The 23,314-nt window shown below is 32.7% G+C and overlaps 4 protein-coding genes across 8 annotated transcripts; all 4 read left to right on the top strand.

The window, feature by feature from the left end:
• Positions 1 to 3,934: 3,934 nt before the first annotated feature.
• On the top strand, positions 3,935 to 7,301 carry LOC112708166 (cycloeucalenol cycloisomerase). Its single transcript, XM_025760336.3, has 8 exons — positions 3,935 to 4,130; positions 4,219 to 4,367; positions 4,602 to 4,685; positions 4,921 to 4,962; positions 5,548 to 5,658; positions 5,734 to 5,925; positions 6,364 to 6,461; positions 6,880 to 7,301. The coding sequence occupies exons 1-8, from the start codon at positions 4,121 to 4,123 to the stop codon at positions 7,070 to 7,072; spliced, it is 879 nt and encodes a 292-aa protein (XP_025616121.1). The 5' UTR covers positions 3,935 to 4,120; the 3' UTR covers positions 7,073 to 7,301.
• A 621-nt stretch (positions 7,302 to 7,922) lies between these two features.
• Positions 7,923 to 15,626, top strand: LOC112708165 (ribonuclease J). 4 transcript variants are annotated; one of them, XM_025760334.3, is made up of 17 exons: positions 7,923 to 8,300; positions 9,010 to 9,238; positions 9,535 to 9,658; positions 9,936 to 9,992; positions 10,302 to 10,493; positions 10,568 to 10,645; positions 10,777 to 10,959; positions 11,062 to 11,142; positions 11,564 to 11,629; positions 11,731 to 11,823; positions 12,055 to 12,180; positions 12,617 to 12,730; positions 12,872 to 12,967; positions 13,064 to 13,161; positions 13,238 to 13,638; positions 14,277 to 14,716; positions 15,111 to 15,626. In XM_025760334.3, exons 1-17 carry the CDS (start codon positions 8,183 to 8,185, stop codon positions 15,207 to 15,209), a joined length of 2,595 nt encoding a protein of 864 aa, XP_025616119.1. In that variant the 5' UTR covers positions 7,923 to 8,182; the 3' UTR covers positions 15,210 to 15,626. The 4 variants fall into 4 exon arrangements, with proteins under 4 accessions (XP_025616119.1, XP_025616118.1, XP_025616117.1 ...); XM_025760333.3 differs by having other exon boundaries at positions 14,256 to 14,716; XM_025760332.3 differs by having other exon boundaries at positions 14,247 to 14,716.
• Positions 15,627 to 16,148: 522 nt separating this feature from the next.
• Positions 16,149 to 19,082, top strand: LOC112708163 (proteasome subunit beta type-5). Of its 2 annotated transcripts, none has more exons than XM_025760330.3 (8): positions 16,149 to 16,297; positions 16,422 to 16,552; positions 16,721 to 16,850; positions 16,999 to 17,105; positions 17,883 to 18,017; positions 18,096 to 18,199; positions 18,284 to 18,384; positions 18,652 to 19,082. In XM_025760330.3, the coding sequence occupies exons 2-8, from the start codon at positions 16,439 to 16,441 to the stop codon at positions 18,777 to 18,779; spliced, it is 819 nt and encodes a 272-aa protein (XP_025616115.1). In that variant the 5' UTR covers positions 16,149 to 16,297; positions 16,422 to 16,438; the 3' UTR covers positions 18,780 to 19,082. The 2 variants fall into 2 exon arrangements, with proteins under 2 accessions (XP_025616115.1, XP_025616116.1); XM_025760331.3 differs by having other exon boundaries at positions 16,193 to 16,306.
• A 2,479-nt stretch (positions 19,083 to 21,561) lies between these two features.
• Positions 21,562 to 22,646, top strand: LOC112708162 (uncharacterized). The gene has a single exon (XM_025760329.2). It carries the CDS (start codon positions 21,951 to 21,953, stop codon positions 22,371 to 22,373), a length of 423 nt encoding a protein of 140 aa, XP_025616114.1. The 5' UTR covers positions 21,562 to 21,950; the 3' UTR covers positions 22,374 to 22,646.
• Positions 22,647 to 23,314: the final 668 nt, after the last annotated feature.

The following is a 23,314-nucleotide window of genomic DNA, read 5'->3' as shown; positions in this document are numbered from 1 at the left end:
AATCATGTCAAGTGTACAGATACTGACATAACTAAAAGAGAGATGTTTTATGTTCTTTGCTAGGTCCTGTAAATAGAGAATATTACATGAATTAATTTTTTCTATACATATTTTATTTTTAGTATTAAAAATGATGATAAAGATAAATAAAGATAAAAAATTGTCTATTGTCATAAAAAAATGATATAAATATTATTTTTTTGACGAAATAAGTTACAAGTGATAGGTTTATGAAAATATTAATGATCATGAAGTGCGTCAATGATATAGAAAGTAAGGGTGAAATTGGACTAGTTGACTTGCTTGACCTAGAGTTAAAGATTTTATTATCTATTATTTATTTATTAAATATGTTTTAATAAATATATAAAAAATATTTGTATCTTATTAGATTTTAATCTATTTAAATTTTTAGTTCAATTTAAATTTTTCATTTGTTATCAATTTTAAGACAAACTTTTAAACTAATTAGAGTTAAACATCTAATAATAATTTTTTATCAGATTACGCTTAGACAGAATAATTAAAAAAAAAATCTAGGAACTAGTATTTTTATTAAAATTTAGCCACTACTTAACTAGTAAAAGAAAAGTGAGTAATTTCACATCATTAGATGTAATCTCACACCATTAAAAACACTAATAAAAACTAATTAATGATTACAAATCACAAAATTCGCTGGCTCACTAACACTCCTCTAATTAAAATACAAACTTAACTTTCAAATCAAATTAAATTGTATAATAATTTAAAAAATCAAATTGAGTTGGCTTTTAAAATAGAGAAAAAAATAAAAAAGTAAAATATCAAAATTTATATGTTATAAACTTGTAATTAAAAAAAATACAATTCAAAAGGTTTTTAAAAAATGGAAAAATGAAAAAGCTCAATATTTTTATATGTTCTAAAAACCGAATTGGACCGGCCAATTGAACTGGTTTAACCAAAAACTGGTGATAAAAACGGTTCGGTCTGCTTCTAATAACTGTTCTCTTGCAAACCACTACAAAATTGTCGAACCGGCGAAGAACCGGTCAGTTGGAGCGGACTTATAACCGGCCGGTTCTTGATAAACGGCGTCGTTTTGATTTTTTTGAGGGGAAAAAGATCCGTGGCCAAGCTCTCTCTTGTAGCTCGGCGTCCTCCTTCCCCCTGTCCTTCGTGCTCGCTTTTCTTGGCTTGGAGCAGCTCGCGGTGCGCTGCTCGTCGTCTCCCCGGTCGCCGTCGTATCTCCGTCGAAGGTTAGTGTCACTGCTTTCACTTCTTCAGTTCTTGTTCGTGTCTCCGTCTTCTCTCCCCAGAGCCTGCCTCTGTTTGCTGATTTTTAATGAGAAATTGTGAAATTGCTATTTTTTGCTGATTTTGTGCTGCTGCTCTTTCTTTACTTCCTGAAATTTTAGTTGAAAATTTCTTGCTGCTGCTAAAAATGAAAATAAAATCATTTTTGAAATTTTTGTTTAGGGATTAGAGATTACTTGCTGCTGTTTTGTAATGTTTGTTGAAATTTCAGGTTTAGTGTGATTAGGATTACTTGCTACAGTTGAAATTTCAAGTTCAGTGTGATTAGGGATTAATGTTGCTGTTTTGTAATGTTTGTTGAAATTTCAGGTTTAGTGTGATTAGAGATTACTTGCCGCAGTTGAAATTTCAGGTTCAGTGTGAGTGCTGCTGTTAAATTTAAGGTTCAGTGTGACTAAGGATTACTTGTTTCTGTTTCGTGATGTTTGTTGAAATTTCAGGTTTGGTGTGATTAGGGATTACTTGGTGCTGTTGAAATTTAAGGTTTGGTGTGATTAGGGATTACTTGTTACTGTTTTATAATGTAATAATGTTTGTTACTGAATGATAATTTGTACTGCTGCTGTTTTTAATTTTGTGTATGATTTATTAATAACTTGCCTACCAATCCTCCTATTTTGATTTTGTTACTTTCAAATTCGATCTAGTCCATTTACAGGTTCATAAACACGGATGAAGTTGCTTTTGTTAATACCTTCTATGTTTCTTTTGCTTTTATGGGATTTTTAATTGATATATAACTTCAATTCAGTTACTATTTTTCTTGTTGATCTGTAAATGGTTTGGTATTGCTTTTACACTTGCTGCAGCCACGGCTGAATAGTTCCTGTGCACATGTGTGGACCATTTATTTAACATACATGACAACTTGAGAAAAACCAGAGCCATGCATTTGATATAAGGCTTGGCTTTTTAGATTTGTATATTTAGTATTTACAACCTAAGCAATTTTTTTCTATTATTATTATTATTATTATTATTATTATTATTATTATTGCTTACCGTATCTGCTTAGTAGTACCTTTTTATATTTTTCTCGTTTTCAATTTGTTATAAATTTCTTTTGTACTCCATAATGTAATATATACTAAGGGCGTCTTCATGTTGGCATTTAATATTTAGATTTTTTTATTATTTAATTTTTGAGTTTGTATTTTAATAAGATCATGTAAATTTGGTTGATAATATTTTATATAGTGTTTTAAATTTTGAATATATTTTAAGATTTATATTAGACTATAATTATATTTTAGGATGTTTATTTATAATTTATTTATTATTCTATTTATTAACAGTTTTTCTGGTTGAACCATTGGTTGGACCGGTTAGATCAATAAACTAATGAACCAGTAAACGGTTTGATAACCGGTCCGATTCTTAGAACCTTATATATAATATTTTAAATAAATTACATTTTCATAAAAATTATATTATATAATATTATTTTTAACAAAAAAATAGTTAGTTAAAAAAAATTTAATAAAATAATCTAATTATTTGTCAAGTAATAAAAAATAAAAGAGTATTTATCCATTTTGATCATTAAAGAATTTTGAACCAGACATTTTAGTCTTCAACTAAAATTAATTACTCGATTGATTTCTAACAATTAATTCCGTCAGTCACTTAGGTTCTTTGTTCCATCAACTCTAACTGAAGACAAAATATTATATTCTCTGACAATTCTAGTAGGAGACAAAATAGTCCATGACATCCTTTGTTCGGAAACGAGGCCGTTCTTCCTAAATTTTCATCATATCTCGTATAACTCTAACATTCATACTCTCATTCTTCACTTTTACGTTCTTTTTCTCCATCTTCTCCTTCTTCCTCTATAACTCCAAAATCAAGTCATGGTGTAACTGCCACACGTGTTGCACCTACCTCAATATGTCATAGACCACACACTTTCTAAATTTTTGTGACTGGTACACCCACCTCTTCCGCACTTCCCTCACTAGAAGCATCCACCTCCACGTCCTCCATAAAAGCATCATCTCTAACCCTGACGGAACAAATGACTTAAGTGACTGACGAACGGAGAGAGACCAATTAAGTAATTAATTTTGGTTGGAGACTAAAGTGTCCGGTCCAAAATTTTTTAGAGATCAAAATGGATAAATACTCAAAATAAAATTTAATTATTTTATATTTTTATGTTATAATTTAAAATATTATTTTAATATAAATTTTTGATATTATAAAAATTTTACTACACAATTATTGATTTTAATGAATAAAAATATTTTATATTTTTGTATATTTAGATATTCTATTTAAAATTAAAAAAAATTATATTTATAAATTAAAATGTTATATTTTAAAACATAAAAGTTATTTACTTATCTATTTATTAACGTATTTTATATTTATTAAAATCTATCGATATTTTATAATAATATTTGATTTGATTTTTATTTAATAAAATTTAATTATTTATAAAAAGTTACATATTTAGTTATTTAGCGCACAAAATTACCACTCTCACTTTAAAGTTTAAACGCACCCAGTTTAATGAATTTATATTATATTAACTAAATTTTTTATATTTCTAATTTTTTATAAATAAAAATTCAAGTAAAATCAATTATACACAAAATTAATAATTAAAAATAATTAAATATTTTGACTATATATATATATATATATATTTTTTTTTTTTTTATACTGAAAAACAGAAGTGTTTCCATGGAAGCCAAATCCTCAAATCGAAGATATGCTACGGTTACCTCAAGTTAGTAGAGAGAAGCGTCTTCATCATCATTCTGGAGAGTGAGTGAAGTGTGAAGAGTCAACAAGGAACAAATCACACGGATCCATAATGGTTCACGGTAAGAACGATCCTCCATTTCTCATCTCAATCCCTAATAATCCTAATAATTTAATCTGTTACACACACTCTCTCTTTTCTCTGTTTAGAAAAAGATTCATCATCATCTTCTTGTTCTTCGAGTTTGTGGCTGTCACCGAACGAAAGCAAACGATGGGGAGAACACTTCTTTCTCTTGTACACACCGTTCTGGCTCACACTCTGTCTCGGCATTGTTGTTCCCCTCAAACTCTACGAGGTAACCCTACTCTTTCCATTTTCGAACTTCCTATCACTCTCTTTGTTTAAGAATTGATGTATACATGTTGATCCAGTCAGATTAATGTGTTAGATGAGTTTTAAGCAGTGGATTTGAAATTTGGATACTTTCCGCTGTAAGAATGATTTTGGTTATTATTATTTTTCTATTCTGGTGTGTGTATATAAATATAGTTTGTGTGATATTGAAGAAGAAAACCATGGTACTTGGCAGAACTTCACAGAGTTGGAGTATTTGCTTCTTGGATTGGTCTCAGCTGTTCCTTCATTCTTGATACCAATGCTGCTAGTTGGTAAGGTATACTTAAATTATCTTATGGTGTTAATTGCTATCCCCATTTTGGATATTGCATTCAACTACATTTTGTGGGCTAAACAAGTGCATGTTTCACTTGTTCAGTGTGTTAGTGCCACACTATGTGATTTGATTTGATACTGATGCATCCAAAAGACCAAAATGTAATTTATCTTCCTGCTGATACAGTTTATATGATTGTGGAGTGATTCTGTTTCCCATAATATAAAATTTGCAGGCTGATAGAAACTTGCATTGGAAGGATCGCTATTGGGTTAAGGCAAGTGTTTTTCGAAATCTTTACCGATGTTGTGCTGCATTTGTTGAGACTCTTGTGCCAGCAGTTTAATAATAACTTTTTTTTCTGTGAACTTTTCATTAGTCTTGTATTTGTTACTTAACGGAAACAAGTTTGAATCCATAATACTAGGACAGTGATTAAGGAGGTGTGACCCCAACAACTGTTTAAATCTGTCACCTTCAGGGCATTTTTTTGGTTGAAACAAAATGACCTCCTCCAGATAAGAAGTGTCAAGTGTGTAGGGCTTCTTAGTACCCTTGATTTCTTACCTTCCAAGTCTAGATATAGAAAAGAAATGGGAGATGACTTGGATGGAGTTTCTCATTTCTTGATATAGGGCCTTGCACTTGGCTGTTTCCTTTTATTTGAATATTCAGATCTATTTGTTCCATGATACACAAAGATTTTATTTATCTTATGATTGTATGTGTACCCTGTAAATGAAAAAGAAAGAAAAAAAAAATAGTTCTTATGAAACGTACTATGGATTTATTGGGCCAACCTTATTGTATAACTTATCTTTAATCAGTTTCAGCCTAACATGAACATGCCTTATTCCCACAGGCCAGCCTCTGGATAGTACTCTTCAGTTATGTTGGGAATTATTTCTGGACTCATTATTTTTTCACCATTCTCGGTGCATCTTATACTTTCCCATCATGGAGAATGAACGATGTAAGCCAAGGCCTTGTAAATTATCTCTTAGGGAGTCCTGGCTCTATGCTGAATTTCTTTATTTGGTGGTGGCAGGTACCGCATACAACGTTCTTGCTCACTCATGTTTGCTTCCTCTTTTACCATGTTGCATCAAACATGACACTACGACGACTGCGACATTTTACTGCTGATTTGCCAGAAACGATTCGATGGGCTACTGAAGCAGCATGGATTCTTGCTCTTTCTTATTTTATCGCATACCTGGAGACACTGGCCATTTCCAATGTATGCTATGAACAAACCAATTTACTAATTGTTTATTATTAGGATAATTGTTTAATCATGCATTGGTTTTTATATTAATCATTCATTGCTGTCATTGACTTTGAAGTTCAAAGCCATTAGATATTCAATATTCCATGTTATTCTTCTAACATTTTTTATAAGAATGAATAGTTCCAAAGTCTTATCCTCACAATAACTTTCAATGCATTTTTGTATGGAATCCACATTTTCATTTGGTGCTTACATTTTGCGTGCTTCATTTCAGTCATGGGCTCCTATGTGCACTGCGTAAAATTTTGCCTCTCCGTTTTATTGCAAAATTTATGTATCCTCTTTGTAAAATAGCCTTGGTGAATTCTTTTATTTATAGTTGTTCACGTGGTCTTCAAATACTGAATGTATGTCTCTGAGAATGATGTTTTGTATTGGCTGATGCAGTTCCCGTATTATTCATTTGTGGATCGGGATTCTATGTACAAAGTTGGATCTTTGTTTTATGCAATCTACTTTATCGTAAGCTTTCCAATGTTTCTAAGGTAAGATTTAATCGAGTTGGCTCTTTCTATGTTTGCATTGCTTTAAATATATGCCCCTTTATTTCCTGGGAGATTAGTACTTGCATACCATACCATTAAAAAGAGGGAAATATGTGAATGTTTTAATATTGAACGTAAATGTGATTATGCCTGGACTCGATGATGTCATCTGATCTATAATGTCCTATTTGGTAGCTATCTTAGGACAGAAATACAAAGACATTGGAAGGCACAAAGCTATTTTGAAAACGAGACAGATAGATAAATGGACAAAATGTTTCTGTCCCAGTCAAAATTAGTCTAATTTTCTGTCCTTAGACCTAAGACAACTTAAACTCAACCTACTTAGTGGGATGAGACTTAGTTTGTTGATCTACTAATGTTATTGTCATTGACGGTGATTCATGTGAATATGCAGGATTGATGAGAAACCTGGGGATAAATGGGACTTGGCTAGAGTTGCAGTTGATGCTTTAGGTGCTGCGATGCTGGTCACGATAATACTCGACTTGTGGCGCATCTTTTTGGGACCTATTGTTCCCATCCCAGATGCCAAACAGTGTCCTCAATCCGGTTTACCCTGGTTTTCAAGACATGCCAATCTAACATGAGAGTCTACCACGACTGAACTACGAAATGGAATGATTATATTTCCGTGACATAGTAATGTAATCCAGACACAGATTATGGTCTGCAGAGGAAATCCTTGTTGTAATGCTTGCACTGTCCAATGCTTGATCTTCCCCAATGTTTTGTATTGATGCATCAAGTTAACATGGTTGAACTTGTAGTATGTGACAATTGAACTTAATATATCTAGTTCCTGTTTGTTGTTCTTTAGAGGCTCTCTTAAATAAATATATTTTGGAGAATTTGAAACTTAGTTCTCCACGAAAGAATGTGGTTTACTCTTGTTGCTAAAACACAGATATGGCAAATTACCCGTTGAACCCAGCAATGAAACGTTGTTCACAAATCACAATGCCTCAAAATTGATGTCCCAAATGAATTAGCTATTGTCACTTGGAGAGTATGTGGCTGCTACATCTAGGGTTTACCATTTTTACTAGCACAAAACGTAATTTATTTTATAATGATATAAAATGAAAATTATTTTTTTAAATAAAAAAATTGTTGATTGTACTATCCTTTTTCTAATTTAAAATGGATTACACATATTTAATTAGCAAAAATATAGTGTTTACTAGTTACTAGTTAATTAGTAAATATATCAATCATGCTATCAATTAGATATAAGCATAGAAATGCATATTTGACATGTAATAATTTTTTTATTATGTTATTTTAACAAGTTTGATTATTTATTTATTATAATATATTTGATTATTTAGTTAAAAAAATTTGTGAATCAATATATATAAACATATACAAATATATATACATTTTTATAAATTAAGAAATATGTTATCAATATGATGGCACACGTGTGGTTTAGCACGTGCCGTTAAGGTGTCTTCATGCAGAAATTGATATCGATAAGGAAGGATATTTCTCGAGTATCTCATTCATTCTTTTGTTATGCTTTTCCCGCTGCCATACTCAACCATCACCACCACCGCCGCCGCAACCGCCACCACCACCATCACCCTCCTTTCCCTTCGAAGCTGAAGAAGCTGCTGCATGTTATATAACATTCATTCATAATATTAATAACAACACCCTCTCTGTGAGGCATTTAATCAAACACCTTCGGATTCAAAATGGCTTCTTCTACTTCTTTTGCTTCTCTCTTACTCCCTCTTTACAACCCCGCTTTCCGACCAAAACCAACAACTTCTCTTCCCGCTTTTCGCTCCATTCACTCTTCTGTGCTCCCAGGTGAACCACTACCTCCCTCCTACTACTACTCCACATTCATTGCTTGAATTGAACTTACTTCATGCTTCATAGTCCCTCAGTAGATTAAGTTGTCTACTTTGATATGTGTTTGTATTAGAAGAGAAAAAAAGAAACAACAAACAAACTGAAGGACTTTAGTTTGCTGGCCTAGCATGGGTTTATTTTATACTAGAATTTGAATTCAAGACCAACTTGGTGTTGGATTTTAGCTATTTGGAAAGGGTTTTATCTGCAGTGATATATATTATCTGTATGTCAATGTTTAGTAGGTTCAATTTCTTTGAGATTCAATGTTTGTTGGAGTGTGGTGGCAGATACCCCTTTTCTTAATAGTGGTCTTGGGTTGGGAGAGTCATGCCCTCTGTGGGATATCTGTGATACTTGAATATATTGCTTCTGATAGAAAAATACTTGTGATTTTGACAAAAGCAAAATGTGCTTTTGGAATTGGTTTACTAATTAAGAAGGTTCCTAGGTTTGAGTAGACTTGGAATACTAATGGCTTACTAAAGGAAAAAAAAAAAATCTGTAATAGCTAATGTGGTTTAATTCTTGAGTTGAATAGAACTAATTTTATTGCATGAATATCACTATAAATTTGATAGGTGTAATGTCACTTCTTGTTAAATCTCATGCAATCTGTATGGTTCTTTGTTCAATTGTGTTTAAGCTGTTTGTTTAAATGTAGCTACTGATGGATCTCAAGCACCCCACAAGAGAACAAGAAGAATGGAAGGTCCTCGGAAAAGCATGGAAGATTCAGTTCAGCGCAAAATGGAGCAGTTTTATGAAGGGAAAGATGGGCCACCTCTCCGTGTTCTTCCGATTGGTGGGCTGGGTGAAATTGGGATGAACTGCATGCTGGTTGGGAACCATGATCGCTATATCCTCATTGATGCCGGAGTTATGTTTCCAGAGTAGGTCTTATTGCCCCAAATAACCTCCCTCAATTACCCTACTCACTTAGCCTGAACTGTTGTTATGTAGGTAATTTCCCTATTAAAAGACTCTGCTGATTAAGCATCAACTAAAGTTAGCATTGAATCTGAAATTCAAGATTGTTTAATCTTTGCTATATGAAGGACACTTGAAAATTCAAAAATCTTAATTACACTTTGAAGTCATATCAAGTTACTGCTTGAAAAATTATTGTTGGTTTGCTTTCCTTTATTAGGTAGCTGAAATTTATTTTTATATATGGTAAATATTTCAGCTATGATGAACTTGGAGTCCAAAAGATCATACCTGATACAACATTTATAAGAAAATGGAGCCACAAAATTGAAGCACTTGTTATAACACATGGTCATGAGGATCACATTGGAGCGTTGCCTTGGGTAAGGCCTACTTCACATTTGAACTTTGTGCTTGGGTTGTTGATGAGAAGGCTCAATGTTTGATGCATTGTATGTAGTATTCAATCAGTCATGCCTGGAAGCAATTAGGATACCTACAGTCCTTAAATAAATATATATTAGTTTTTAACTTTGTGCCTTGTATAATATATTTTATTCCATTGATGTTCATTCTCATTGATAATTTATTTATTCTTAACAATGAGTTTGGTCTGTTATTTGTATCTGCACTAAACATAATTTTTGCATGATCCCTCAGGTCATTCCAGCATTGGATTCCAATACACCAATTTTTGCATCTTCCTTTACAATGGAGGTAATTTAGCAAGAATATTTCTTCCTAAATGCTATGTTTAACTTGGATCGAATATGGATCAGCAATGATGTTTTGTAGAAAGTGATAGAGGTTACATGCTTTGCAACACAGCTTAAGATGTCTAACATGCTCTTGAATTTTTCATTTTGTGTCACCATGTTGATATATTAATACTAAATATCTGTGTCACAATTTTTTCATCAAATATCTGTTCTTTTTACTGCTTATTTTCTTTCACTGCTATTCAATGAACTTGATATGTTCCTTCCACTGCTTATTTGTTTCCAATGCTTTTTTACTTTGTAACAGCTTATAAAAAAACGTCTGAAGGAGCATGGTATTTTTCTTCCATCTAGACTCAAGATATTTAGAACAAGAAAGAAGTTTATGGCTGGGCCATTCGAGATAGAACCTATCAGGGTGACCCATTCTATTCCTGATTGTTGTGGATTGGTTCTTCGCTGTTCTGATGGTACTATTCTTCACACTGGGGACTGGAAGGTCAGAATTTATCAGTGCATTTTCCATTTTTGTTTACCTTGAATCTACTCTTTTTGAATAAGTTGATTCAATAGATCGACGAGACACCTCTGGACGGGAAAGTTTTTGATCGCGAGGCTTTAGAGGAACTCTCTTCAGAAGGAGTAACACTGGTAAGTCACTTATAGGGTGATCTTGTATTTTTTTTTTAAATTAAAAAATTCAAATATGTAGCCTCTCTTGCTTTTTCCCTTAATTTTGTTAAGGGACAAAAGTAAACTTTGGTTTGGGCATGGTTTTTCAGATGATGAGTGATTCAACCAATGTACTCTCACCTGGAAGGACAATAAGTGAATCTGTTGTTAAAGATGCATTATTGAGGCATATTTCAGCTTCTAAAGGAAGGGTTATTACCACCCAATTTGCATCAAATCTGCATCGACTTGGAAGTGTGAAAGCTGCTGCTGATTTAACTGGCCGAAAGTTGGTAATATTCTCTATGTTGTATATAAATACAATGCAGTTGAAAATGATTTTCTTGTTTGGAATTATGAATAAATGTTTAATGATTGCAATTTAATTGCGTTAGGTATTCGTTGGCATGTCTTTGAGGACATATTTAGATGCAGCTTGGAAGGATGGAAAGGCTCCAATTGATCCCTCCACTCTGGTAATAAATCTTTGGACTTCGGAGCCTTTACTCCAACACTCTGCCTAAGTTGCTGGACTAAATTTTCACAAACATATGTATTAGACAGTGATACAGATTTTAATAGTTTGAATGCATGCTATTTTTTTCATGTAGCTGACCTGCTTATTAGGACAAGATTTGTTATTTTTATTGATATATTTGTATATATTCAGAAGAATGAAAATGATAGATTGACAACTGGACCATTACCTATTTGTCTAACTGTATGCATCTAAATCTAATATGCTATAATCACTCATTTGATTTGTTATTTGCGCACTACTTGTGTGTAGGAATTTATGATATCCCCTATTCATCTTTATCTTTATCTTTTATTTGTAATGACTTTGCGTCTTTCATGTCTGTTACCTTGTTTTTCATTATTTATGATTTTACATAGGTGAAAGCAGAGGATATTGATGCTTATGCTCCAAAGGATCTGCTAATTGTAACAACAGGATCTCAAGTGAGTTACTTTCAGAATCCTCTAATGATTTTCTTACCCGTGAATCGCACGGAATATGGATGAGATTAAGGCATGTAATGAAATGTGTGCTATTGTGTCAGGCAGAACCACGTGCTGCCTTGAATCTTGCATCATATGGAAGTAGTCATGCTTTCAAACTAACTAAGGAAGATATTGTTTTGTATTCGGCCAAGGTATGATAAAAAGTAAAGCTGTTTAAAGTATTTGCATTTTGTTTTGTCTAAAGGCTAAAACACGTCTGATATATATAACTAACTAAATCAGTTGGAATGAAACCATACATATGAAGTTGCAGTATGCTATTTTTGCTTTCAATTCATAGATTGACAACTTAGAATTCTTAAAATATTTATCCAAACAAGTTTGTGTTGCTTAATTTGTGCTCTGCTTCATCAAACTGTTAGGTTATCCCTGGTAATGAGTCTCGTGTGATGAAAATGCTGAACCGCATATCAGAGATTGGATCAACAATAATAATGGGTAAAAATGAAGGTCTCCACACATCTGGTCATGCTTATCGTGGGGAATTGGCAAGTATTTCTTTTCTCTGTTTTTATTCACTTTTATCATTATTATTTTATGTTCTCATCCTTGTCTGTTCAATGTTTCTCCAAAAGAACAGTAATTGTCAAATCATTATTACTGTACTACTAACCGAGGAGAGTGTATAAATATCCATAATTTTGACAGGGGAATGTTTACATCTTAAATTTCACTTTTGAAAGTAATTATTTTGTTAGTTGTTGGTGAAAGAAAACTTAACTATATGCCTTTTCTCGGTTAGATATCCATGTAGTGAGATTTGACATAGGTTATCATACATCATCAAAATAGTTATTATTTATTTTGTTCTTATGTCATTTCAGTTTTCTTTTCCATGTGGCATGGCTTCTAATGTGATTTCTAGTCTTTTTGTCTTGGATATGACATGTCATTAAGGAAAAATGGTGATGTATATTTTTGCAGGAGGAAGTACTTCGAATTGTGAAGCCGCAACATTTTCTTCCCATACATGGAGAACTCTTGTTCTTGAAGGAGCATGAATTACTTGGAAAATCAAATGGCATTCGGCACACTGCTGTGAGTTATTGCCTCCTTACTAAATTTAATTTTTTTTTTTTGGAAAAAAGACCACTGGCTTCTGACAATGAAATTTATACAAACATTTCATGTGAATTGTTACATAAAATGTTGAAGAAACTGATAAGAAATATGCATTAGGTTATTAAAAATGGAGAGATGCTTGGTGTTTCACATTTGAGAAATAGGAGAGTCCTTTCTAATGGTTTCATTTCCCTTGGAAGAGAGAATTTACAGGTTGGTGCTCCTCTCATTTCTCTGCTGGTCACTTATTGGAAACTATGTGATAATCTATGAGTTCTTTTCACCCCTCTTTGGGTTTCCCTCATGCAGTTGAAGTACAGTGATGGCGACAAAGCATTTGGTACATCAAGCGACCTCTTCATTGATGAAAGATTGAAAATTGCATTAGATGGCATCATCGTGGTTAGGTAGATGTTTCAGTTTTTAAAGCAAGTTAGAGAGCTATAACATGTCAACTAACATCCGAACTTCTATCTTTTACAGCATGGAAGTTTTTCGCCCCCAAAGAGCAGAGAGTTTGGCTGAAAACACCTTAAATGGGAAGATAAGGATTATGACAAGATGCCTATGGCTTGACAAGGGAAAGTTATTGGATGCACTGCATAAAGCTGCTCATGCTGCTCTTTCAAGCTGCCCTGTAAAGTGTCCACTGGCTCACATGGAAAGAACTGTGGCCGAGGTCTTGAGGAAGATGGTGAGGAAGTACAGTGGTAAACGGCCTGAAGTTATTGTTATTGCCATAGAAAATCCAGCTGCTGTTCTTGCAGAGGAGATAAACACAAAGTTATCTGGCAAATCACATGTGGATCATGGAACATCAACATTAAGAAAAATAGTCGATGGGCACGGGAAGGAAAATCAGCCAGACACAACGCAAATAAGAGGTAACAGCAATGTATTTTTTACTTTTTAGAAATACATATCAAATTGTGGAGTTAAGGTTTATATATTTTTGTGATTGTATTTGCATTTCACCGTGTATGCGATGATCACAATTCTTTTATTCTTTTAGAAAACACTTCAGTCTTATTTCTTTATTATTAGTGATTTGGTACATACCAATCCGGTTCTTGCTTTCACCTTGTCTATGTTTTGTGAAACTTATGGATGTTTATATATGGAAACCGTGCTAACTGTGGTTTCATTCAAGCCGTTTGTTTCACGTACTGATTAAACGTTAAAAGTTAACTTGGTTAACTCAGAATTTTGATTGCTCTGAAGTCTGAGCTTGGGTCCCTTTGGTGTGAATTCTGATAATGATAAAGTAACTAAAAATATTGTAGATGAATGTTATTTGTTAAACAATTTATGATATGACTGTTTAATGCATGTTCTTTATAAATTAGATTATTTTGTTTCTTATGTAATAAAATGACATCAGAAAGCAATGAATCCCCCATACTTGATGTATAATTGGCTTTTAACATATTTCTTCTGGTGTAAAATATTTTAAGCTTATAGATCGTGTTTAAGTTTACCTTCGTTCTATTAGTTAATGCAGCTGATGCCAATGATGTTGAAGGACTTCTACCTGAGGAAGACACTGGTCCACCAACCGAAGAAGCCGAGGGTGATTTATCGGATTCAGAGGAATTTTGGAAGCCATTTATTGCATCCTCACCAGTTGAGAAGTCAATCAAAGCTAACAACGGTTATGTTCCACGAAAGGAGCACAAGTCTAATATTAAGAAAGATGATTCCGAAGACATTGGTGAAGCCAACTTTGTGAAAGCATCCAGTTCTGAACTCAAGTCGTCGAAGTCAGGGAAGAGGAATAAATGGAAACCTGAAGAAATTAAGAAGTTGATTAACATGCGCGGGAAACTACACGGTAGATTTCAAATTGTGAAGGGAAGGATGGCTTTATGGGAAGAGATATCTCAGAGCTTGTTGGCTGATGGGATCAGCAGAAGTCCTGGACAGTGTAAATCGCTTTGGACATCTTTGGTACAGAAATATCAGGTATGTTTCTTCTTTCAAAAAAACCTGATGTTAATATTGTAAAGCTAGTCATTAAGTCATTAATAATCACACATAATTTTTGTTGTTTAATGCCTTGGTAAATCTGTACATTGTATAATACAGTCCTGTTTTAATAGGTTATGATGATAAAGAAACAGTCACCTATCTCTCTCTTGATGTTAAATATTTTTATGAGATAGAAACATAGTAAGGATCCAAAAGAGAAAATTCAATTAATTTGTACAGTTTGTATTTTGTTTATTACATAAGAAGGGGTTGCATTTCACTTGTAAATAATGTGTATGGTAAAATCCAATAGCTTTATAGAGTGAATAAAATAGAAGGGCATGATATGGTTATTATTCTGACTAATAACAATTTATATTTAATGCAGGAGACCAAGAACGAGAAGGGTAGTAGCAAGAGCAGTTGGCAATATCTTGAGGACATGGAAAAGATAATGCCTGATAGTGAAGCAATGGCAACAAAATGATGAAAAATTTGGTAAAGGAAGGAACATGATAAAAAGAACATATATATAAAAAAGAAACACTTTGGGGAGGTTTCCACATGAAGATTGATACCAAGTGTGGATGTTAACAGTGCTGAAAGTTGCATCAGTTGCATGATTTGTGGTATGGACTCGTGGCATTCAAGATCCATAGTTTTTGTGAGAGCTGAAGATATAGACAACATTAAAGGGAAGCCAATGAGGGTAGTATTTTTGTTTGGGGGACTGCTGATATAATATCCCACCTTAGTTACCCTCCCACTTATTTATATCCCTTTCCCTAATGATGTATCATATCTAATTTCATTATTATTATTTTTTTTATATGGGAACTTCGGCGCAATAAGCAACCATGGACAACAGTTAAATAGTGAAGGGAGAAATCTTTGATGTTTCTTATTGACTGTAGTAGCAATGACAAAATCTAAATGACTAGTATTAGAATTGAGTAACATGTGTTGGGATAACGGTAAAAGCACATTGTAGTCCTATCAAGGATTCAACTTTCAAGTCCTCTTAGCCAACAATTGAGTCCTAGCTAATGACTAATAAGTGCTAAGAGAGTAATGCCAATTGCCACCTATATAACCTTGATGCTAAAAAAAAAAGTTCCTCCAATTGGGGTAAAAAAAAGGGAGCTGTGATGTTAGTATGTTACCTAAAAGAGCAATGCAAGGGGCATGCCTCGCACATCATGGTTTAGGATGAATTATTTTTCCATTTTTAAGTAATGCGATTCACTAATTAAGGAGTGAAAATTAAATAAATAAAAAAAATAAAATTGTGTTTGCTTTGTTTTATTTTTTATTTTGCATTTTTTTTGGTTTTGAGGTCAATGAAAAAGGAAATGAAACAAATGGGCCAATTTTTTGTTTAAAATGGTCTGGCCCAATTAAGGTCCAACTTCCCAGACAAGTCAGCAGGCCTAGCCCAAATAAAGTTCCGCCTTTCTGAACAAGGCATCAACACTTGAAAACAGTTCCTTCTTCACTGAATCTCCCGTTCTTCTTTTCTCATTGCTTCAACCTCAACGATACCTCACACACGCAGATCCCACTTCACTTGAATCAGTGCGCCAAGTTCATCATCCATTTCTATTTTCAATTTTACATCGATTTTTTCTTCTTTTAATTATTATTTTTAATGCCGTTTGGATTTTATGGTAATAATTTTTTGTTTGTTTTTATCGGTTAGGTCTAAAATCTGAAATCATGAAGCTCGATACTTCTGGTCTCGAATCGTTCTCTACACTCACTGCACCCGGAGACGGCGTCGTTGTAGAGTTCTCTGCCCCGCCGTCATTCCAGCTTCCTAATTCCAATGATGTGAGTGATTTTTCAACTTCTCAATTTTTCGAGTCTGAAAAAAAATTGTTTTAGTTTTTTATTTTTTAATTTATGAGTAGTAAATAAAGGAAATTAGGGTATTGTTCTATAGAGCAGGTTGAAACATTGGTTTAATACGAAATTTTGTGTTTGTATTTGTGGTTTTAGTTCGATGGCTTTGTGAAAGAAGCTATTCAGATGGTGAAGCCTGCAAAGGGTACTACAACGCTTGCTTTTATATTTAAGGACGGTGTCATTGTAGCTGCTGATTCTAGAGCTAGCATGGGAGGATATATATGTGAGTTGATTTTATGTTTATTTTGTCAAATTTGAAAATTGTTGCTTCTAATTGATTAATGTTGTTTAGGGTTTAATCTACTTGTTTAGTTTGTCTTTGAATTATTATTACTTTTCAATTATTACTGATGAGTAATGGAAATTTCCAGCTTCACAGTCTGTAAAGAAGATTATTGAAATTAATCCATATATGCTTGGAACAATGGCCGGAGGTGCCGCTGATTGCCAATTTTGGCACAGAAATCTTGGGATAAAGGTAATTTTTGAAGTCCTTTTATCTTGAATTATTGCTTTTTGTAGTGCTGTTATGTTTTCCTACTGAGGTTCCTCCTTTGCCCTACTCTTCTCTCCAACTGCTGGTGATTCCTTGGTTTTTGCTTTGATCATTGTTGTTGGAGTTCTAGTTGCAAGTTGTGATGCTTTGCCTCAACTTCTATTCTAATTTATCATGCATGCACATTAGTTGAAGTGATAACTACTCATGACCCGTTTGTTTGAATATGGATATTTTTGTTATATGTGTTACCATCCTTAGCCTTATATTAGCGAAATCACATTAGTTTGGATGCCTTCAGTAGTATTCCTAAACCGTTTAGACTATTCTCTAGCTTTCTCTATTACTCTAATGCTAGGATTATTGTTGGGATTTTTTGAGAATGGATATATTTTTTAATATAATGGTTTCATGTTTTAAGAGTCCCATTCTGCTGCTTTTCTTATTTTCAACATACATCTTTTGTTCCTGACCTTCCGTTGTGGTTATTATACTCAATTTCTCATTTGATGCTTATTATTTTGTTATAAGCTGTCTTGAGGAGTTTGACTTAGTTGACCTTCACATATACCTCATTCTGTATGGATTTTAGATCCTTGAGTTCAGTTCACGTAGGAAATACAAGAACTAAATGGTTCTACCTGTACGAAGTAAAACAAGACAAATATCTAGCTTTTGCTTAACAATGTAGGATTTTCTTTACTTCTACAAATATGGGGATGCAAATCGTTTGTCTAATCTGGTCCATATCACGTGTAGTGTCGGTTGCACGAGTTGGCAAATAAAAGGAGGATATCAGTAACCGGAGCCTCAAAGCTACTTGCAAATATTTTATACTCTTATCGTGGAATGGGTTTATCAGTCGGTACCATGATTGCTGGATGGGATGAAACGGTAATTCACATGTCCAACTACCATATGGCTTTTGCTCAGCTAGTGCTGTTGCAATTTCTAATGGATGATCTCTTTTAGGGTCCTAGTCTATATTATGTTGATAGTGAAGGAGGAAGATTGAAAGGCACTAGATTCTCTGTTGGATCTGGTTCACCATATGCTTATGGTGTATTGGACAATGGGTGAGTAAGTCTTTTCATTTAACTTCTACATGGTATAACAATGCCTTTCACCAATATTCATCAACAGTTCTCTTCTCATCCTAGGTACCGATATGACCTGTCAGTTGAGGAAGCTGTTGAACTAGGTCGACGAGCAATATATCATGCAACATTCCGTGATGGAGCTAGTGGTGGAGTTGTTAGTGGTAATTTTTCTCTCTCCTGCGTGGATTGACTCCACACTCCACAGCTACTTCTACATATGAAACTATCTGGAAACACACTCACAAAACACCTAAACTCCCATTGATTTTACTCTGTCAACTTAAAGAAAATTGTTAAAATGAAATCATAGAAAATATACTATTTTTTTTTTCAAACCACTAAATCTTCATGGCCAGCATTTTGCAGCAGCTATTTCAGTCCCAGTTTATAGCTATAAATCACTAACTTGGGGATTGATGTGATTTCAGTTTACCATGTGGGACCAGAAGGATGGAAGAAATGGACTGGTGATGATGTTGGGGACCTACATTACCAATACTACCCTGTTGTCCCAAGCACTGTGGAACAAGAAATGGCTGAGGCAACAGGAGCTTAATAAAAGAAGTAACTCATGGATATGTTTCTTAGTTTCTTCTTTGCCTTCATATTCTCAATCAACTGTGTGAGACTAATTATTTTATTTTTGAAATATGGCATTCGTTTGATATGTACAATTGCTGCCCCTTTATGATGTGTTTAGACTTGAGATTAAGGAAAATTTAGCATCGAAAAGTAAGGATTAAGTAAGCCACTTGTTTCGAAGTTGGTAAATATGAAAGCACATCAGACAAAAATGTTGCCATCTTGTGAGTTATGGTTTTCATTGCCATTCCTGAAATTCATACTAGATAATATTGAATGTGGTGGTTTATCTTCGTCATATTGATAATTAATCGACCAAGTAAAATCCATCACATTTGGTGATGTGTTTTTATTTTTGTTAGCTAATAGTGTAATCCTACTTATCACTAGATGACTAGAGTAAAGAATTGTCACTTTCATAATATATGCAGATCCAATATTTATATTTTCCACATTTTCTCTCTGCAAAGGTAATATATATTTTAACAATTCTTAATATACAATGAGTATATATATATATGTTTAACTAGTAGAGATTTGAATCAAAATTTTTCTTTTAAACAAATACTTGTTGCTACCAAATTAGTAATTCAATTTGCTAATAACAAATAATATTTGACAGTGTGAAATATGGAAGTATTAAATATTGGATTTAAGTGAGAATAATTTCTATTTTGAGTCACATTGAGAGGATTGGGTGCAGAAGTTGAGTGTGGATAGAGTTCAAATAAGAGAGTTTAAACTTGCGAATTAGATTAGAGTGAAGTTTAAACTATTTCCTACTCTAATCTGCGGCCATCTAGCAGAGTAGTGTAGTAGAGACTAGAGAGTTGTAGGTCAATCATTATCCTTCTTAAAAGGAAATTTCTCGCTGCTGTGTTTTCATAGTTGTTTCTTAGTGAGCACATGGAAAACAAAAAGGATTGAGTTGCTTAGTCAAGACATAATTAGTACTACGTGGTTACATGCACGGAATGGGTTGTTTTGACGCATAGACATCTTCGTTATAATCATTAATTGAACACATAATATGGTAAGCACAAATGCTTTATCAGGGTTTGGATGAGTGGATGACCATAATTTATGTGTTAATATAAAAAAAAAAGTCAAAAGTCAAAGGATATTTTTAAGAAAAGTTCTTTTTAGGAAATCCTTGTGAATTCTATCAGTATTAGTATCACGTGGAGAAACATGGCCCTAACAAATTGGTCCCCCCCCCCCCCCCCAAAAAAAAATTGGTATCAACTTTTAAAATCATAATTTTTTAATGAGACATTAAATTTTCTTTCACTTTAATTTGGAATCCCTATCAATATATTTATATACATATATAAAAAATATTTTATTTAATCTATTTTCATTATCTAAGTAGCAAAGAGAGAATCAAATATAATGATTGCCATAGCAATGAATAATTAGATGATAATATATTAGATTATTGGTGCATTTAAATTAAATATTTTTATAAATATTAATTAAAAAAATCAAATTATGTTATTAAATTATTAAATTATTAAAATTTAGTATTCCTGTCTACGTTTTTTTTACTGATTTATATATCTCTTACAGGGAAATATAATTCAGTCAGTTATTAAGAACTACATGTAAATTCTAATTTTGTTTTTATTCATCACAATTGTTGGTAATAATGATATTATTATTTTATTTTTTTTAAATTATGTTTTCTCAAACTAAATACAGTAATTTTATTTTAAAAACCAATAAAATCAAAGTGATAATATATAGTTGCTTTCACGCTTAAATCTCTACTCCATACTTAATAAATCAATAACAACCATCATGCTAATCAAATTCAAACTAAACACTTCTTTTTATTGAAAAGCTAAAATTGAAGTTGTGCAAGTAAACCACGTATAGAATCTCAAAGTTCGTGAAGAAGAATAACTATTTTATGACTTTTTTTTTTAAATACCCTGTTAATTTTTTATGAATTACCTAGCACTATGAAGGAACCCATCTATGCTAACTCCAGTTGTACTAACATGTTAGCAACCATTAAACACAAATTAATAAAAAGAACTGAAACATACACCTAAGAATCGTTAACATAAACTAAAAGTACACCTAAGAGTACCCAATAATGTTAAAAACAAAAAAACAAAATCAATCTAAATAATATAAATTTATCTTATTTAGTATTTATTTATAAATTTAATTTTGATACACTGTCAATGTAAAATAATTTTATACGTATATCTAATTATGTAATATCACATCAGTAAAAATAATTATCTTTCACATTAATCACGCAAATAGTTATCCAAAAAATGGATATAATTACACAACTGCCAGTATATCAAAATTAAATTATTTATTTATTGTAAAATATATTAAATAAACTAAAAAATAATAAATTTTAATATTTTTTATTTTTAAATATTTTGACTAATCAAATGAATAAAAATAATATGTACACACTATTACATGGCTAATGTGACAATGATGGGAGAATATAATATAAGTATATAACATAGTGATATTATCATAATATAATATGGTCAATTTACAAAAAAATCGTGGTACGGCACAAACTATAACACGTGTTGAATTTTCACTGGGCCGTGCCTCAAAACGTTCCCGCCACGTAACCCCCAGGAAGCGGTTGACCGTTACTCGTGGTTTTTGCGCGTTATATATATTTATATCCTAAGATTCTAAGATTTATATTCAAATTCCATTTCTCAACATTTTCCAATTTACTATTAATATAAGTTGGTCCCATTATGACATAAATTATTGTGACACCAACATATGTCGTGGCCTCATCTATCGCTTGGAACATTCGTAGCAACTTGTTAATAATAAGTAGATTTTTATTTATATCTTATGATATTTATATCATAAAATATATATTTTTTTCTAAACACATCCTCAACGCGGTACTTACTATATTCTTATCTTTTACCGACTTCATAATAATCTATAAAAGGCTCGGGTTGCCAAACAAAATGTTTCACACACTTAGCCAAAGATCACACTAGATAGTACAATTTCTCATTTTCCAAAAATTTGATCACTTTGTAGTTGAGCACCATAAAGAGTGTTGAATTTGATCATTACAAAGTGCTTTTTTTTTTTTTGTTATAAGATCTCAATTCGAAGAGCAGATTCTGTGTTTTGAAACATGGGAAGGGACATGAAATATGAGCGTGTTCTTAGATATTTTGATGAAGACGGCGACGGGAAGGTTTCGCCGTCGGAGCTAAAGCAGAGGGTAAGCAAGATGGGAGGAGACATATTGTTGAAGGAAGTGGAAATGGTGATTGAGGAGTTGGATTCGGACGGCGACGGATTGCTGAGTATGGAGGACTTTGTTGCTTTGATGGAAGGTGGTGGAGAAGAAGAGAAGATCAAGGACTTGAAGAAAGCATTTGAGATGTATGATACTGAAGGGTGTGGATTCATAACACCTAAGAGCTTGAGGAAGATATTCAAGAAAATGGGTGAGAAAAAGTCCATTGATGAATGCAAGGTTATGATTAATCAGTTTGATTTGAATGGAGATGGTGTGCTTAGCTTTGAAGAATTCAGAATAATGATGCAGTGATGAATGATGATTCTGCCTGTTTTTTTTTTCTTCTGTATATTGATTCCATTGATTTTTTTGTACATAATGTAACTCCTGTCATGCTTTCTCATAAAAAATAATGTTGAAAAAAGTTTTTATGTCAAGTGATTCATGTGTATTTGAGAAAGTATATACAATCATTTTGTTAAGGCTAAAGATGTAACGTTTTTGTTTATGCTATTTCCTCCAAGTTTTAAGTTCACTCTAAGTCACCCCAACTTTTATTTTATATATAATTAGTGATATTTTTCATTGGGTTATGAGTTGTGAATTATTGAGGGTGTTGTCATGTAGGCAGTTTTTCTTAGCTTTTCTATAAAATTATGCTTCAAAATTTCTACCATTTCTTTTCAAGAGTTTAATTTTGATGGTGTAAAGTGTTTTACACAGTCGTATAATCACATCTGTTTTTTTGGATGACGATTCAAGTAGTTAATGTGAAAGGTAATTATTTTTACTGATATAACATTATGTAATTTGATGCACGTGTAAAATTATACTGACAGTGAATCAAAAAAATTTTTCTTTTTCAAACCAGCAACCAAACATCTTAAGTTCCTAAAGTAGTCAGAATGTTTATTGCTAGCACTGCATTTATGGTTATGAGGTAGCAAGTTGAAAATCTTTGCAGCGAAAGCATGCTTCTTAGCGCAATCAAGCCTATAGATACGCTGAACGCTTGGTTGGAAGAATGTTTTTATATTCTGGGAATTTTAGAGTAAAAAATTTACATCAGAATGATTTTACAATGTAAAATTCCCAGAAATTTGAAAATTTTGCACAGTTTGTTAATTCTATCAACTTTTTGATTGTATATTAGTTACTTGCTTTGTATATGAGACTGCTGTCATGCTTTTTTGTCTTAAGTTTGCTGAGTTTGTGACCCAGCATTGAGATGCTTTCGAATTCGGATCTTATTC

Source organism: Arachis hypogaea, chromosome 8 (assembly GCF_003086295.3).
Source record: "Arachis hypogaea cultivar Tifrunner chromosome 8, arahy.Tifrunner.gnm2.J5K5, whole genome shotgun sequence".
In the NCBI taxonomy this organism is placed as follows: Eukaryota; Viridiplantae; Streptophyta; class Magnoliopsida; order Fabales; family Fabaceae; genus Arachis; species Arachis hypogaea.
The sequence above is the reverse complement of the archived record's forward strand: the minus strand, read 5'-3'. Positions and strand labels throughout refer to the sequence as shown.